The 17,770-nt window shown below is 37.9% G+C and overlaps 1 protein-coding gene across 1 annotated transcript in view; it reads left to right on the top strand.

The window, feature by feature from the left end:
* The window catches only part of LEPR (leptin receptor), a 153,304-nt gene extending 136,874 nt beyond the window's left edge, over positions 1-16,430 (top strand). Inside the window, exons 17-21 of the mRNA XM_044674764.1 lie at positions 833-1,015; positions 3,584-3,679; positions 5,756-5,861; positions 6,472-6,547; positions 15,609-16,430. Coding sequence (XP_044530699.1) covers positions 833-1,015; positions 3,584-3,679; positions 5,756-5,861; positions 6,472-6,547; positions 15,609-16,430 — 1,283 coding nt within the window. The remainder of the gene's footprint in view (positions 1-832; positions 1,016-3,583; positions 3,680-5,755; positions 5,862-6,471; positions 6,548-15,608) is intronic.
* The last annotated feature ends 1,340 nt before the right edge of the window (positions 16,431-17,770 follow it).

Raw genomic sequence — 17,770 nt, 5'->3', positions numbered from 1 at the left:
AATAGAGTGATCATTTAAAGTCACCATCCCCAATCATATCCCCATCGAACCATGTGATCAAACAGTTGTTTTTCTTCTGTGTTTCTGCTCCCACAGTTCTTCCTCTGGATGTGGATAGTGTTCTTTCTCATAAGTCCCTCAGAATTGTCTGGGGTCATTGCATTGCTGCTAGTAGAGAAGTCCATTACATTCAATTGTTCCACAGTGTATCCGTCTCTGTGTACAATGTTCTTCTGGCTCTGCTCCTTTCACTCAGCATCACTTCCTGGAGGTCTTTCCAGTTCACATGGAATTCCTCCAGTTCATCATTCCTTTCAGCACAAAAGTATTCCATCCCCATCAGATACCACAGTCTGTTCAGCCATTCCCCAATTGAGGGACACCCCCTCATTTTCCAGTTTTTTGCCACCACAAAGAGCACAGCTACAGATATTTTTGAACAAGTATTTTTCTGGGGGAAATGCTTTTGAAGCAAGCCTCATTTGTACATGCTTTACTTTCCTACGAATATCTATTGGCTGAATTAAGAAAAAAAATATTCATTATCACAGAAACAAAGTGCTTTTTTCCCCAAGCCATTTTTATAGACGAGGAAGCTGAGTCAAACAGGGTTAAGTGATTTATTTACCTATAATCTCAGAATGAGTGTGTGAGGCTAGATTCAAATTCAGAAAAATGAATATGCCTGGCACTCTATCCACTGTGCCACCTAGATGCTCATGAAACAATACAATATTTACCTTTTATCTAGAGCTATGCAGCCTCTTACAAATTACATGTAATATTATAAGGAATTCTGTATAATGTTTTTCATTCCTTTTTCCCCCTCCAGTAAACAGTGTACCGTCCTTCAGTGTTCATGCAGTAAACAGCAGCTGTGTGGTTCTTTCCTGGATAATAATACCTATAGAATATACTCTAATGTATTTTGTTATTGAATGGAAAAACCTTGATGAAGAGAATGGAATTAAATGGATCAGAGTGTCTTCGAATATTAAGAAATATTATATCCATGGTGAGTTTGAAACAGTTTTAAGATACTATATGAATGAGTACTATTATTAGCAGTAATAATTGGGAAGTAGATTAGATTTCTTCACTGGAATGGAAATATAATGTAACCAATATTGGCTGTGAATTGGGAGAAATGGAAGGCTAGTCTAAGATCTACCGCTTGGCTAGCTCTGTTGCAACCTTAATGGAACTCTCACTGAGCTTTACTTTCCTCATGTATAAAATAAAAAAAAATAATATCACCCACCTCCTAGGGCTATTATTATGACTGAAAAATGGAGAAGACTCAGGATGGACAGATTAGTTATCTTCAAGTCTCTGAAGGGCCCAGAAAGCAGACTTGGGAATTATAGTTGGAAATTGCAAAAAGACAAATTTATGTTCAGTGTAAGGAAAAACCTAACAATCTACCTCAGGAGGGGATGGCTTCCTTTCCATTGGAGACCTTCAGGACAGTCACTTATTGTGTTTGTCACAGTGGGTATTCCTTTTGGGTATAGGTGGGAATAAAAGGGCCCTGAAGTTCTTCCCAAATTAAAAATTTTGTCATACTTTAAAATCGTATAACATACAAGGGTGTCCCCTAAAGCTTTAGTTTAAAACTATACTGATTTTTGGGACATTGTGATATATGTGATTATACACCCACACATATATATATATGTATATATGTAAATATGTATTATATATATTATACACAGACAGCCATAATTGTGTTTTTATCCTGAGTTCATATTATTTATATAATTCTAAATCCTAATTATAATATTTTCAATTAAAGATTTAAGAGATGACATTTAATATTTTTATGAAGTTTTACTCAGTGATTTGACATCACTAAGATTATGAGATCACAGACTCTGAGTTAAGAGGAAACTTACTGGTCATCTAATGCAAGGCTCTCATCACACTGAAAGGAAAACTGATACTCTGAGGCAGTCAGGTGATTAACGCATAGAGCACTGGACCAGAATCAGGAAGACATGAATTCTAATCTACCTTCAGAAATTTACTATCTGTATGACCCTGAGAAAGATAAATGAGACCTGCCTCAGTTTCCATGTCTGTAAAATGGGAATAATATCTACCTCATAAGTGTATTGACAGATGGGATTATGTATGTATGTAAAGTACTCTGCAAACCATAAAACAATATATACATGTTAACTACTATTACTGCTACTATTATTAAATGACTTGACCAAGGTCACATGGCTTTTTATCAACAGAGCTGGAGTTTGAGCCCAGGATCTTTACTGCTACATTCATCACTCCTTCTGATCTAGCCCCTTGTACCACTGTGTCATTTTGAAAATGCTCAATCAGCATACTGAATAAGTTGACTTAGTAAATGATAGCAAGATAATAGTAATTGTCACTAACAGTTCTGTAGCACTTATTCTGGACCAGGCAATGTGTGAATTAGATATCTAGGGGACCTTCAACCCAGTCTAATCCCAGAAGTCTCATGTAATAGGGGTCACAGAATCATGTGCCTTAATTTGCCAGCATGACAGGTGAGAATCCTGACCAGGTTGTCAAAGTATGTGACATGTGGGGACTGAGTTAAAATCCTGGCCAATTAGAAGATCTTAAGGGAGGGTTTAGATTGAGCTTAAAAAGCCAGTGTGTGAAGGAGGCTGGCTCTCTGCCATTTTTTGAGCTTGTGAAAGGAGCTCTCTTGGAGCTGTCCAGTTGCTTATCTATGTAAACCATCTCTGGTGCTGAATCCAGCCACCAAATCCAGGAAATAAGACTTGCAACCTCTGCTGGGGACTTTAAGTTAGAAAGGCTGGAAACCTTATTTCTCCCTTTCTTTCTCTTTACTAATAAATACTTATAAGTTTAGAGTAAAGTCTCCAATATTAATTTTTATTCATAATAGCTCTCTCCTCCCTCATTAGAATGGGAGCACATTGCAATTTTTATCTCATTTGGTAGCCACAACAACACTGGAAGGTGAGTGCTATTCTGATCTTATCTGCAGCTTACTACATTTTAAAATGAATTGAATATGTCATGAAGCACTCACAGATAGGCATGATTAAGAATAACACAGTATAGGAAGTAGTCAATAGTGGGAATCTGGAACCCATTAAGATCACAGTTATTGAAGAATTAAAGTAAATGTATATATTTGATCCTTGTGACAACTCTGGGAAAGAGGTGCTATTCCTATCCTCATTTTATAGATAAGGGAACAGAGGCATAGTTTAGATGACTTGCCCAAGGTCACAAAGGGAGGCAAGGTTATGAAACTGTTTCACTTAAATGAATCTCCAGAACATTAGACACAGCCATATATAAATCTAAATGGAAAAATCCATTCCAAATCCAAACCACAATGACTTTTGGATTTTCCCTCATGTTGGACTGACTTGCAGCTACAATGCTGGAGAGAACCTCTCTTTTATCGCCATTAGCACTCAGCAATTAAGTTCAAAGGAAGGGCTGGAGATGGAGCCCTTTAAACAGTGAAGGAATGTTATATTTTACAAGGATATTCAGTTATATGAATTGTTTGATTAGTTCAATACAAATGAATTTCTAAGCTCTGTTTTCTTTCCAGATCATTTCATCCCCATTGAGAAATACCAATTCAGCCTTTACCCAGTATTTCTAGAAGGAGTTGGGAAACCTGTAACAACTAATACAATCCCTAGAGGTAAATTTTTTAATTTTTGGTTTCAGATTAAAAAAATGATTGAGATGATGATGTTAGCTTTTAAATAGAAGACTCACAAAACCCCTCGCTTGTGTTATTTCATGTGGTCTTCTTAACAACTTTGTAGGGTTGGCACTATTATTTTGACTATTTTACATATGGGAGACTGTAGCTTACATAATTTATGTGACTATCTCGTGGTTGTTCAGCTAATAGATGTCTAAGACAGTTTTTGAAATGATAAGTGGTCAAAGGATATGGACAGACAGTTCTCAGATGAAAAAATCAAATCTGTGTATAGTCATATTAAAAAATGCTCCAAATCACTATTGATTAGAGGAATGAAAATTAAAACAGCTCTAAGATACTACCTCATATCTAGTAGATTGGCTAATATAACTGAAAAGGAAAATGATAAATGTTGGAGGGGATATAAGAAAATTGGAACACTAATATACTGTTGATGTAACTGTGAACTGATGATACCACCATTCTGTAGAGCAATATGGAATCACACCTAAAGAGCCATAAAATTATATATACCCTTTGACACAGCAATATCACTATGGTTCTATATAACAAAGAGAGAAGAGATGGGGAAAAAGGACCTGCTTGTACAAAAATATTATTAGCAGCTCTTTTTGTAGTGGCAAAGAATTGGAAACTGAAGGGATGCCTATCACTTGGGCACTGGGTGAACAATTTGTGGCATATGGTTGTAATGGAATCCCTATTGAGCCATAATAAATGACAACAGGATGAATTCAGGGAAACCTGGAAAGACCTATATACAACTGATACAAAGTGACGTGATCAGGACCAAGAGAATGCCATATATATTAACAAAAGTATTATACAATGATCAATTGTGAAGAACTAAACTATTATCAGCAATACAAAGGTCCAAGATAACCCCGAAGGACTCAAGATGAAAAATGTTCTCCACAGCCAAAGAAAGAACTGTTAGAATCTGATTGCAGATCAAAATAAGCTGTCCTTCACTTTAATTCCTTCATGAGTTTTTTATTGTATGTGTGGTATGTGTCTTCTTTCATGACATGGGGAATATAGAAATATATATTGCATGACAGCAGCAATATAACCTATATCAGACTATTTGTCTCCTTGAGAAGGAGGGAGGGAGAGAATCTATACTACAAAATGTCAGCTAACAATTGTCAAAAACATTTTCTATGTGGAATTGAAAAATTAAAAAAATTATGATTTCAACTGGTATAGATATTTCCCTCCATTTGCCAATTGTAGTCCTTCACAACTTAGAAGTCAATTAGTCATCCAGTATTTATTAAATGCTTACCATATGCTAGGAATTGTGATGATTTCTGGGGATATGAGGAAAAGATGAAAAACAGCACATAATCTTCAATTAATCTACAAATTATCAAGCAGTTATTAGGTACCTACTGTACCAATAAAAAGGGAGAGAAAAAGTTCCTGCCCTCAGGATACTTGAATTCACTTTTTGAAGATTCAGGTAAAATGCAAAAGAAATTCTTGAGGGGCAGCCAGGCGATTCAATGGATAGAGTGCCAGTCCTAGAGAAAGGAGGTCCTTAGTTCAAATCTGGCCTTAGACATATCCTAGCTGTGTGATTTTGGGTTAGTCATCTAACCACAATTGCTTAGCTCTTATTGCTTTTCTGCCTTAGAATTGATATTTGGTATCAATTCTAAGAGAGAAAGTAAAATATTTTTTCAAAAGAAATTCTTGAATTAGATAACACTTGCACATTAGTGTAATTATAAGCACCAAACATTTTGTTCCTTATTTATTTGTCATTCAATTTTTGAAAATTATAATGATCTCAGGTTAAAATGTGACAACAAAACCCAGTGGAATTGCACGTTGGCTGTGGGAGGGGGAGGTGGGAAGATGGGAGGGAAAGAACATGAATCATGTAACCATGGAAAATTTTTCTTAATTAATCAATTAAATACAATTTTAAAAAAGTGGTATATGAAATGTGACAACCAAAGACTGTTCCCTATTTGGTAAAGAAAATCCTGGCCATTCCTTCAAGGTTCTGAACGATGTGAATTGGATTTTTTTTTTCAGAAGACACCCTGAAGCAGGAGAATGACCCGGGTCTTTATGTCATCATTCCCATAGTTATTTCCTCTTCAGTCTTACTGCTTGGAGCCTTGCTAATATCACATCAAAGGTATGGCACTGTATGCAGGACACTTTTCACATGTATGTTTTATGGAGCAGATTCACCATGGCTCAGGGCTTTACATACATCATCTCATGTGAGCCTCATAAAACCTGCTCACTTCAAATCACTGGGGTTCTAAGGCTAGTCAGGTGGCTGAGGGCGCCTGAATTCTCTCCAGTGCTTCCGGCACTGGTTGGCCAGGACCCTGGAGAGCAACCTGCACCTTTCAATCCCAGACTGCATCCAGCTTTCTAGGAAAACAGGTGGAATTTGGCTTTTGGCCACACTTGTCTCTGCCATGGAGCAGCTCAAGCAGACATAACCGATCAGAATGATGTTTCAAGTGGAATTATTTTTGAAAGTTTAGTTTTCTGGCCTTAACGAGACTCACATCTTATTCTTTTCTAGTAGCCTGGATCCACTGGCCTGGAAGACTAACGTGGGATTGCTCCTAGGTTATCCTCAAAATGAACACACCATTTCAGAGTGTTATTATTATTATTTTTTGCCCTGAGATCAGAGGAAGGAGTCTGAGATTTTAGCACATGCTTTTCTTTGGTTTTCCATGTGCTTCTATGATTAGATTAAATCAATGTTCTTTTAAATCTCCTTTCAGAATGAAGAAGCTATTTTGGGAAGATGTTCCAAATCCCAAGAATTGTTCCTGGGCACAAGGAGTAAACTTTCACAAGGTCTCTCTTTTTTTGTCTTAATTATAAAGTTAAAATTGGTCTTAATGGCTTCCATCTTATTAGTTCTCTAGCCTTTAGAGTTCTGACTTTGTTTGAAATTTCCCCCAATTTAGGATAAGCCTACAGGGGGTCTTCAGATACAGGAATTTCAAGCAGGCAAAAAACTAAATTCTCTAGGTATTTTTAGCTGATGAGATCTGACGATACTTATCTCAATTCGATATCACAGCAGGGAATAAATTAAACTGGAGAACCTAAGTCCTATATTTGTTTCCTTCAATTTTATGGTAGAAAATCTGTGCAATTATCTGTGAGCAAATATTTTATTCTCTCTCCATCATTATCCCCATAATTGTTTAAATCAGCTTAAACATCACTCAGGTAATCCTGCCCTTGGAAACAGCATCCAGAAAAATGGAATCATTATCAGCATTCTGCTGTTTACCCAAAGCTTCCCATTTACCACAATGCAATTTAGAAACAATTAGGTATAATGAAAATAATTTGTATTTATTTATATAATATTTTCTCATGAAATTAAAGATACTTACAGAAGTACCATTATTGTGCAGAATATCCCCATGGAGCAGATATGTAGATAGATAGATTAGACAGACAGACAGAAAGATAGATAGATTGATAGAGGAAACTATTGGTACCTAGAGTTGTGTCTGCATGATTCCAAAACATCTAGATGTAAAAGGGGTAAAAAATCATTCACACATCTATACATGAAGATGGATCACAAGCTTCTGCACCACTGACCATTTCAATTCCCATCTAGATGTGTTCCTAAAAGACCACTTTTTTTTTCATTTCACTGACTCCCTAAAGTATTTGGTGGCTCCAATTTAACTATAGACTGAAGCCAAAATTTCTTAATCTGACCTTCAAGGCCCTATTTTTTCTACACTACAACCTAAACTCTCCAGTTTTATCTCTCAGCTACCCCTAACAGGAGCTCTCTCTTCCAGCCAGACTGGCCTGCTCACTGTGCCCCTTTCAAAACATGCCACTTCTTGCCCATGCCTTGTTCCCTTTTCTGAAATTATGTCTCCATTCCTTTCCACCTCTTCAAATTTTCTGCATCCTTCAAGGCCCAGCAGATGTCCCAACATCTCTATAAAGCTTTTGCTCTATTTAAGTCATTTGCTTTTTCATCTGTTACTATGTCATTGTTCACCATTTCTTCTCTTTCTTTCATTGGGCTTTTACACAATTTATTTGTTCTAAAAGGTAAAGAATTACCACAACTTTCTTGCCTTTGTTCCTCCATCATCATGTTCAAAATGAACGTAATTTTTTCATGAAAAATCATTTAATAATGACCTTCTCCATGCTTCTTCATATAGTATTTTCTTAGATGACAGAAGGTGAGCACCTTGAGGGTAGTGATTGGGTTGCTTTAAAAAAAAACTCTGAGTCCTCTTTGCCTTGCTTATATGATGATGATGATAATAACAAGAGCAATGATAGCAGCTGGCATTCCTATAGTGTTTGCAAAATCCTTTTATATATATTAACTCATTCAATCTTAGGACACACCAAGCAAGTGTTTATTGGTTGATCAGACAATCTTTAAAACAGATTAATTCCATTGTGAAATGAACACTGGAAAAAAAAGTGGAATGCTCCCCAGCTCATTTATTAAGCTAGTACCAAGTGCCAAGTGCCAGGCACGACAAAGGAAAATACAAAGCAGTCCCTGCCCTCAAGGAGCTTTTTTATTGTATGGAGAGACTCAGCATGACTTCTTATAACAAAACAGACAAAGTTATAGCATCTTGGTGAGGTGTTGGCAGTTTGGGGGGCAGATATATCAAGAAAAGACAACATGTAATAAATAGCACTAGAACCGAATATGTGAAGGAAGTTAGGGGCTATGAGAGGCAGAAGTGAAGGGAAAAGGAGGAAGAAGGGAAGAAAAGAGGAAGGGGAAGGGGAGAGGCATAGAGAAACAGAGACAGTGATGGAGAAAGAAGACAAAGGGGAGAAACAGAGATAGTGACAATGTGTAAAATTCATATAGGGCTAAGGAGTCTTTAAATTTTCCTAAATGAATTCTGCACATTGGATTTTCTTAAAATAAGACATACAAATAACTATTATTAAAACCATAGTCCATGACCACTCAAGATGAACACTCTAAATTCTGCTCCCTCTGCACCTTTTTCCTTAATTATCTCTCCCACACCCCATGTCTTTACTAAACCAAATCCTACCTACAACTTTCCTTCCATTTGATGCACAAAACTAAGTGTTTGGCTTCTTGGAGGGCTACTTTGTTAATATTGGGAATGACACAAGCCTTTAGGAGAATATAAACAGATTTTTCTCTTTTCCATACCTACTTCTCGATCTTCTCCTTTTACTTTTTAAAAAATGTATTTGTTTGTAACATTCAAAATATTAAAAAACACAGTTAATTCTCCACTTCCCCACTTCCCTTCATTAGAAAAGGCATCACTTGACTATATATATATATATATATGTATATATATATGNTGGATTTTCTTAAAATAAGACATACAAATAACTATTATTAAAACCATAGTCCATGACCACTCAAGATGAACACTCTAAATTCTGCTCCCTCTGCACCTTTTTCCTTAATTATCTCTCCCACACCCCATGTCTTTACTAAACCAAATCCTACCTACAACTTTCCTTCCATTTGATGCACAAAACTAAGTGTTTGGCTTCTTGGAGGGCTACTTTGTTAATATTGGGAATGACACAAGCCTTTAGGAGAATATAAACAGATTTTTCTCTTTTCCATACCTACTTCTCGATCTTCTCCTTTTACTTTTTAAAAAATGTATTTGTTTGTAACATTCAAAATATTAAAAAACACAGTTAATTCTCCACTTCCCCACTTCCCTTCATTAGAAAAGGCATCACTTGAATATATATATATATATATGTATATATATATGTATATATGTATATATATATGATAAAACTATGTATTCTTTCTGTTCATTCTTTTTCTGGAAGGGAATGTACACAAATCATTCTTCAAACAATATTTCTGCTGCTGTATAGAATGTTCTCTTGGTTCTGCTTGTTTTGCTCTTCATAATTTCATGTAGGTCTTTTCATGTTTTTCCAAAATTAACCTGCTCGTCATTTGTTATGGCCCAGTAGTATTCCATCACAATCTAATCCACAACATTAGTCATTCCCCAGTTGATAGACACTCCTCCAATTTCCACTTCTTTGTTACCACAAAAAGAGCTATTTTATACATACATACATATATACATACATATTTAGAATATATACCTTCTTTTCCTTTTTCCTTGATCATCTTAGGAAATAAACCTAATAGTGATATATTTTTTCTTTTTTTTTTAAACCCTCACCTTCCATCTTGGAGTCAATACTGTATATTGGCTCCAAGGCAGAAGAGTGGTAAGGGTGGGCAATGGGGCTGAAGTGACTTGCCCAGGGTCACAGAACTGGGAAGTATCTGAGGCCAGATTCGAACCTAGGACCTCCCATCTCTAGGTCTGCCTCTCAATCCACTGAGCCATCCCAACTGCCCCCCTAATAGTGATATTAACTAGGTCAAAAGTATACACAGTTTTCTAGCTCTTTGAGTATAATTCCAGAATGATCTCCAAAATGGTTAGATCAATTCACAGTTCTACCAGCAATGTATGTGTCCCCAATTTTCCACATCCCCTCCAACATTTGTCATTTCTCCCCTTTCTGATAGGTCTGAGATGATATCTCAGAGTTGTTTTGATTTGCATTTCTCTAATCAATACTGATTTAGAACATTTTTTCTTTTTACTTTTCAAATAAGAAATTTGAAGGATCATCACAATTGTCCTGAAGAATGATTTTTTGGAGTGACCCAACAGTTACATTTTCTATTTTTCTCTCTTTTTTTAAGTGACCCACTTGAATGGGTCTCTTCCAGTACTTGTGACTCATATGTCTTTACAGGGCTTTTATCCCTATTTCATCTGTGTTTACCTCATTTCTTTCCACTGAGTGGCAGCGTGTCAATAGATGTACGTTTGGCAGTCAGGAAGGTCAGGATGATGATTGATCTGAAGCCTCACTCATCTTGGTGTCCTGGAAAGAACACTGCCATTGGAGAGCCTGGATGGACTAGATCTCCTCTAAGGGTCCCACACTTCCATGTCTAGAATATCTAAGACCTTCAGAAAGTCTCTTGACCTCCAGGAGCCTCAGTTTTGTTATCTTAAATAGTACTTTAGACTAGAGGGCTCCTTAGTTCCTTTACAGTTTTAGACCAAGAGCCTACAGCCTCAGGCAAGTCCCTTAACCTACTTGGATTCTTCATCTGAAAAAAATACAGGAGCCTCTGGTGTCAGCTGTTCTAAATCTATAGTCCTGTCAATTCATTGATCTGTTGCTATCTTCTTACTCTCTTCATGATACCTTTCAGTCTCTTCTCTCTTTTTCTAATGTTTTATATTACTATTAAAATATAAGCTACTTGAGGGCAAGCACTGTTTCTGGTTGGTATTTATAGTCCACACCAAGCACATATTAAACACTTAGCAAATGCTTTTAAAATTTATACAAATTCTTTCTTTTCTTTTTACTTTTGGTACTCCTTCATCAACTATCTCCTTCTTCCTTCGTTGTTTACTGCTGTCTATCCTTTACTGTTTTTTCTCCTCCTATATTCATTGGAGTTGGTAGACTTCACCAGGGTGTATAGTATTCAGGCCAGTTCTGCCCATAGATGAGCTAAGGGACCTGCTGAAATTTAAGTGAGTCCTTCTTGCCTGCATCTCAGCGTCCTTCTTATAAAAAAAGAGGGATTCTGTACCTTGCTGAAATCCTACTAGAAGATGCATCTCAAAGCCATAATTGATAAATAGGGGAAATGTCTGAAAGCTTCAGTCTTTTCATTTCTAATCTGAGTGAATTTTTTTCTTTTCATTTTTCTTTTATTTCATCCAAACAGAGAGTGGACGTTCTTTGAAGTCTAATCTTGGCTACTACCAGCTGAACCCACGGGGCCAGTCCCCCAGCCTTTCTTTAAAGAGCTGTTTGTTTTGACATTCAGAAGATGTTTGTCATTGACATTCAGAAGAAGGGAAGCAGTTCTATTTTTTAAAAATCATACATGTGCTGCATGGTTCAAAATTAAATGATCATGTAAGCATATGTGGGGGGGGGCACAAATGAAGACAGAAGCATAAAATCAGGCCTGAGTTCTGTTAGAGTTTTTTTCTTTCTTTTTCTTTTTTTTAAACCCTTAACTTCTATGTATTGGCTCCTAGGTGGAAGAGTGGTAAGGGTGGGCAATGGGGGTCAAGTGACTTGCCCAGGGTCACACAGCTGGGAAGTGGCTGAGGCCAGATTTGAACCGAGGACCTTCCTGTCTCTAGGCCTGACTCTCAATTCACTGAGCTACCCAGCTGCCCCCTTTTCTACATGAAGGAAGCAAACTTATTCCCCACTAACTCACACTTTGGTTTAATGGCATGGATTTTATATTTCAGTGACTGCCCTAATTAGAAAAGCATCCCATGCCTGTGCTATTATCAAATGCCTTTTAAGCATATTAGGTGGCATCTCTTCCTACCGGTAAATACCAGATGAAACCAGAAATTCAATGACTCTCAAAGCAGTGTTGCATGAGTTTCTAAAATAGAGCGAGGAAATGTGTTTGGATCTGTTCCCGGAGAACCCTCACCTTAATCTCACGAAGAAACTTGAGCCATTTTAAAACAGATTCTTTTAGACAAAGGCATGATTGTGTCTACACAAGGCTCTACTGAGAACTGGAATTGCTAGCATCCTTACTGAATACATAACTTTGAACTAAGATTGAACAGAAATGAGGAATGACTCCAGTAAAAGCAAATAGAATGTAAGCGAGGGGAGGCACTAATTTTTTTTTTTTTGTCTTTGAATCCCTGGAATTTCACACAGTGCTCAGGACAATAGTAGGAGCTTAATAAATGCTGGTTAAAATGCCAGCAGACAGTAAAACTTCCACAGACATAGGCTAGCCTCATGCCTCCAGAAGGGAACTTTTGGTTCAGGTTTAGTCTTTTGTTTTGTGCGTTTACACTCATAATTCCTCCCCCTCCTCCCCTTAACTGAAATAAATCAGCCCAGAAACATTTATTAAACACTCTTTGCCAGACATTGTGAATCTGTCCGGTTACCAGTCAGTGAAAGTGAACAGAGATGCAGGTGAGGTGTGACAGGTATGTTAGAACATGGGGTACAGAGCCCCCCCTTTCTATCAAAGCTTCTGTTTGGAAAATTAAACTAATCACTCAATGACATCCCCATAGACACGCTTACATAGGTGCACACACACAATTATCCCCAAACAAAAAATAAATGAACCCCATTTTCTCTTTTTTAATTTAAATCACACCCATCCAACGAGAACTTACTAACCACCTGCTGTGTGTATACAGTGTGAGGCTCTGGAGTACAAAGGCCAAAAAGGAGTCTCTTCAATAAAGTTGGCATCTTTAGCTTTCTGCCAATAGACTTTTGACTTTCCTTGAACATTGACAGACTTCCTGGAGAAGCTTTCTCATCTGCCAAAGCAATGGAGTCGAGCAGTGGGCTGAATTTGGAGTCATAGGACCTGGGTTCAAATCCTAACTCTGTCACTTAACAGCTTTGTGAGCTTATACAAGTCACGACCTCTCTGGGCCCTGATTTCTCCATTTATGAAATTAGAAGGTTGAATTAGATGATCTCGAAGATATTTTTTCCTGGAAACATGGATACTAAATACTCAGAGTCCTAGTGTTGAAAAAATATGGGAATTATACAGGGAAAATGGGTTAAAACTATTTTTAAATGCCATTGGGCTATTTAATGAAATAATCTAAATATTTAATAATACATAATAAATAATCTAAAGTGCCCTACTAGGTGATGCAGTGCAGTGTCAGACTAAAGTGCTAGACCTGGAGTCAGGAAGATTCATACTCCTGAGTTCAAATCTGGCCTCTGACACTTACTAGCCATTGTGCTTACAAGCCTGTGCAAGTCACTTATCTGTTTGCTTTAGTTTCTTCATCTCTAAAAAGAGCTGGAGAAGGAAATGGCCAGGCACGCCAGAATCTTTGCCACAAACACCCCCAAAGGGGTCATCGAGTGTCAGACATAATCAAAATGACTGAAAACAACAACAAAATGCCCAAATCAAACAATGATTAACTACTCAAATGGTGCATATATATTTATGGGGCACAAATGTAGGTAGAATTTTAATAAGCATTATTAAATTAATTTATTCAAGAAACAGTAATTAGGCACCAGTTATGTACCAGGTATTGACCCAGTCATTGGGGATACAGATTCAAAAACAAAATATGCAGAACAATTAATTATGATTTAAAAACTGGACAGGCATGAAATAGGAGGGTAAATCATTGGTACAATGTAGACGAACTTGGCAATATTTTATATGGCAAAAGGCATCAACAAGCAACTTAAGGGCTTCCTTTATGAATAAATGATTTCTTTGCAAGAATGGGACATAAACACTACTTGAATACTAATGGGAATGTACATTCCAACCATTGAAGGGCTTTCATTCCTAACTGCATGTTAATCTTAAGACAATTTTATGCATAAAAGCCGAAGCCTTAGAAAGAAGCTGACCAAACCCCTGAGCAAACGAAGGCCCTCCATATCTCACCAAATATCAAAGCCAGTGTCTGCTGGGAAGATGAGAAGCTTGATGATGGGGTTCCCTCTGTGTATGGCATGTCTGGAGGGTGACAGAAAGAATGTGTTCATAGGGATGCTTTAATTTACTCTTAATAATATCTCTATAAGCAGGATCTAAACCCCGTGTACTCAGTATGTTTATATATTTTCTGTCATTAAAGCAGTGGTTTCTTGGGCTTAATAGTCAAGTGAATTAAAAAAATATATATGATGTATCTCATATCATTTTTAATATCATCTGTTTATTTGTTGGTCATTCACCCAGCCAGCTGAATGTGAATTCACAGTGAAAAGTAAATCAGAGAGTTGCCATTTCTGTTGTTATAGTTACTGCATCATAGTGACATAGTATCATCGTTGGTATTTTCTAGGCCATATCAGCCATCTGTATGGTTTTCTTTTAAGTGATGTATGTACCGCTCTTTCTTGTTGGCACTTACCTTTAAAATAGATAGCAATTTCCAGTGTCCTTCAAAATGAGCCTTTCCTACAGATTTCTGATCTTCTGCTCCTGTGGCGGCATTTCCGTTGTGATGTAACCTTCATTTTATTTGCTACGATAAACAAAATTCCATTTGTTGTGTTTGGTGTCTTGTGTTTTATTTGTCTTCATTTCACATGCTCCGTAGTATTTGTAAACTTAAGTTTTTCATAAGGAATCAGTAGTTGCCTATTCACACATCTATGCTTTTCTATCTCACCAATATCATCTTCTATGAAAGAACGTTAGTTTCCCATTTGGACATTGTGCTGGGCTAACCACCTCAATCCAACCCAACGCAACCCAACCCGATGCAATCCAATTCATTCCCAACCCAACCCAATCCAGGCTAGTCTAATCCAACACAATACAGTAGAGGCTGTCCCAATGCAATTCAGTAGAGTCAGCGTTTTCTAAGGTCTTTTAATGAATGACACACTATACTAGGTCCTGGGGCTCCAGAGAAAAAGTGAATGGTATCACCTGGGACATATAAGGTCTCATAGACTTTTTATATATACTTATATATACTTTCCTTTTCCATTTGTTTTTCTTCCACTCTTGTAAAATTGCTATTTTTCCATTATTAATCTGTATTAGTCCTAGATAATATTGGAAAGTTGCTCCTTTTTGTGCTTCACACAATTAGTTTTGGGGATAATCCAATGCACTCTTAGAAATCCTGGCAATTCTACACAACAGACACCATTTTCCTGATAGGTGTCTTTGGTGTGGCCCGGCTTACTGCTAACATGGTCAGTTTGAAATCCGCCTCATGTCTTCCTCATTGACCCTTACATTTATCCACCTCAAAGAAGGATTTTAGTGTGCAAAATGATTCTAAAATCTTTGATGATCATAAAAATATGTCTTTTCTTTTAGCCTGAAACTTTTGAGCACGTTTTTATCAAGTGCACAAGAGCAGTCCCATTTGGTCCTTTTCTTCTGGAGCCCGAGCCCGTTTCAGAAGACCTCACTGTGGAAAGAGCAGAGGAGAAGAACAGAGCAGCTCTTGGACTCTCCTCCGGTGACCCAGAGCCTGAGGAGGGTTGTGTTCGTTCTGGTGACCGCAGCACCAGCACCGACCTCACCAAGGAGGGTGGCCACAAGGCAGTGTGCGAGCAGAGCAGACAATCTGTGAAATATGCTATTCTTCTGAATAACTCTAATTCCAGTGCTATGGATAACCAGCAAAAGAGTATAAATAGCTTTAGTAGATGTTTATCGATCAAAAATTCCCTGTTAAAGGGGTCTTTCTCCAGTAACTCATGGGAGATAGCCACCCGGGCCATTTTGATATTATCAGATCAACATCCAGGCACAAGACTTTCCCATTTCCCATTCTCAGATGGGTTTTCTGAGTTTTCTCCAGACAAAAACTTCCCTGAGGAGAACAGTGCCCAAAGGCCGGTGTATTATTTAGGGATTACTTCAACAGCCAAGAAGAAAAGTGACCTTTTTTTGACGGAAACCTCAGGAGTGATGTGTCCCCTCCCCACGCATAACTTATTCAGAGATGTAGGAGTACTTCAGGACAGTTGTTCAGCCTTGCATCCCTTTGTAGAAACAAACCTCAACTTGGGGTCCTCTGTTAGGAAGACGATTGTTTCTTACATGCCCCAATTTCAGACTTGTTCTGCTAAAACACAGAAGATAACAGAAAACAAGATGTATGACCTAACGGTGTCACATCATTATCCTTGAGCCCATCCTGCTTACTACTCTAATGGTTCCTCTGCAAATGCTGGCTTTACCAGATCAGTGACCTCATCATCAAGGAGATGACATTTACCTGTGTGGATCCTGTGGGATTGCTGCCTGTGTCCTCCTAGGCCTCCTTCCTAGAGAATCTCCCCAACATGCTAGAGGCTTTGTCTTTCGTGGTCTAATTACATCGTGCGGTCACCAGGGCAGCCCTTTTACCGTGATCTCCCTAGGATTGGTCCACTTCACTTTCTAAATGTGCATTTCCTGCATGAATTCTTTAATGTGCCTTCTTGCATGCAGATAGATTCTGCAGCGTACTCACACTCAAGCCCTCTATTGCTTTTTGGGTCACCTACAACCCGGCCACTTTGGAGATTGTGATATTCCTGGAGCTGAAGATAAAAATGGAATCAATTCCAAGGTGTTCTGAGAGGAGGAAGAAAGAAGAACTCAAGGTTTTCTACACTAGAAAATATTTCTCAACTCAAAGGTCAGAACTGGAAGGTACTAAATAAAAAGTAGAACTGAAAGAAGACTCTGGAATCAGAATGCAAATCCTGCCTATGATCCTAACAATCTGTGGGCTCTTGGGGAGGTCACACAATCTCCTCTATCCTCACTTCTCTCATCTGAAAATGAGACTGGACCAAATGGCTTCTAAGTTCCTTTGCATCTCTAAATCCACAATGTGAGACTTCTTACAATGACAAGGGAAAAGAGAAAATGCACAAAGTGATGCCGTATTACCAAATTATCATGATGAAATTCACAAATCATGATGCCAGCAGCTCCATAAGCTTTGCTCCCCCTTGGAAGCAGGCTCCAGAAGTGTGTGTGTGTGTGTGTGTGTGTGTGTGTGTGTGTGTGTGTGTGTGTGTGTGTGATGTGGGACATGTTCACCACCAGCCCTACTTTTATAGACACTTCTGAAAGAAGGCATTGGATGGGCAGATACGTGTGAGATGAACCTATTTGTTTTTACCTGTGGTACCTTCATTAATGTCTATCAAAGGCAATCCCTCTGAGCCTCTTTCTGAGTCTGTCTAGAACAGTATGTGATAGGCTCATAATGCTGCATTACCAAGGTTGATGTAACATTGGGAACCAAATCTAGCCACTTACCAGAATGACAGTACCTGAAAACACTTTTTGATAATACTACATTCTCTCCTCCCCACTCTCACCAGCCCCAATTTTAGACCTTCCTTAGCCTACCCGGGAAAGCAAGCAATGGTTTTGGAGTCTGAAGATCCAGGTTGTCCAAATCCTGCTTCTAATGCTTATTATCTGTGCAATCAGTTATTTGACCATATCGGGCCTCAGTTTCTTCCCCTGTT

Source organism: Gracilinanus agilis, chromosome 4, assembly GCF_016433145.1.
Source record: "Gracilinanus agilis isolate LMUSP501 chromosome 4, AgileGrace, whole genome shotgun sequence".
Classification (NCBI taxonomy): Eukaryota; Metazoa; Chordata; class Mammalia; order Didelphimorphia; family Didelphidae; genus Gracilinanus; species Gracilinanus agilis.
Note: the sequence above shows the minus strand (reverse complement) of the source record. Positions and strands in the feature narration are given on the sequence as shown.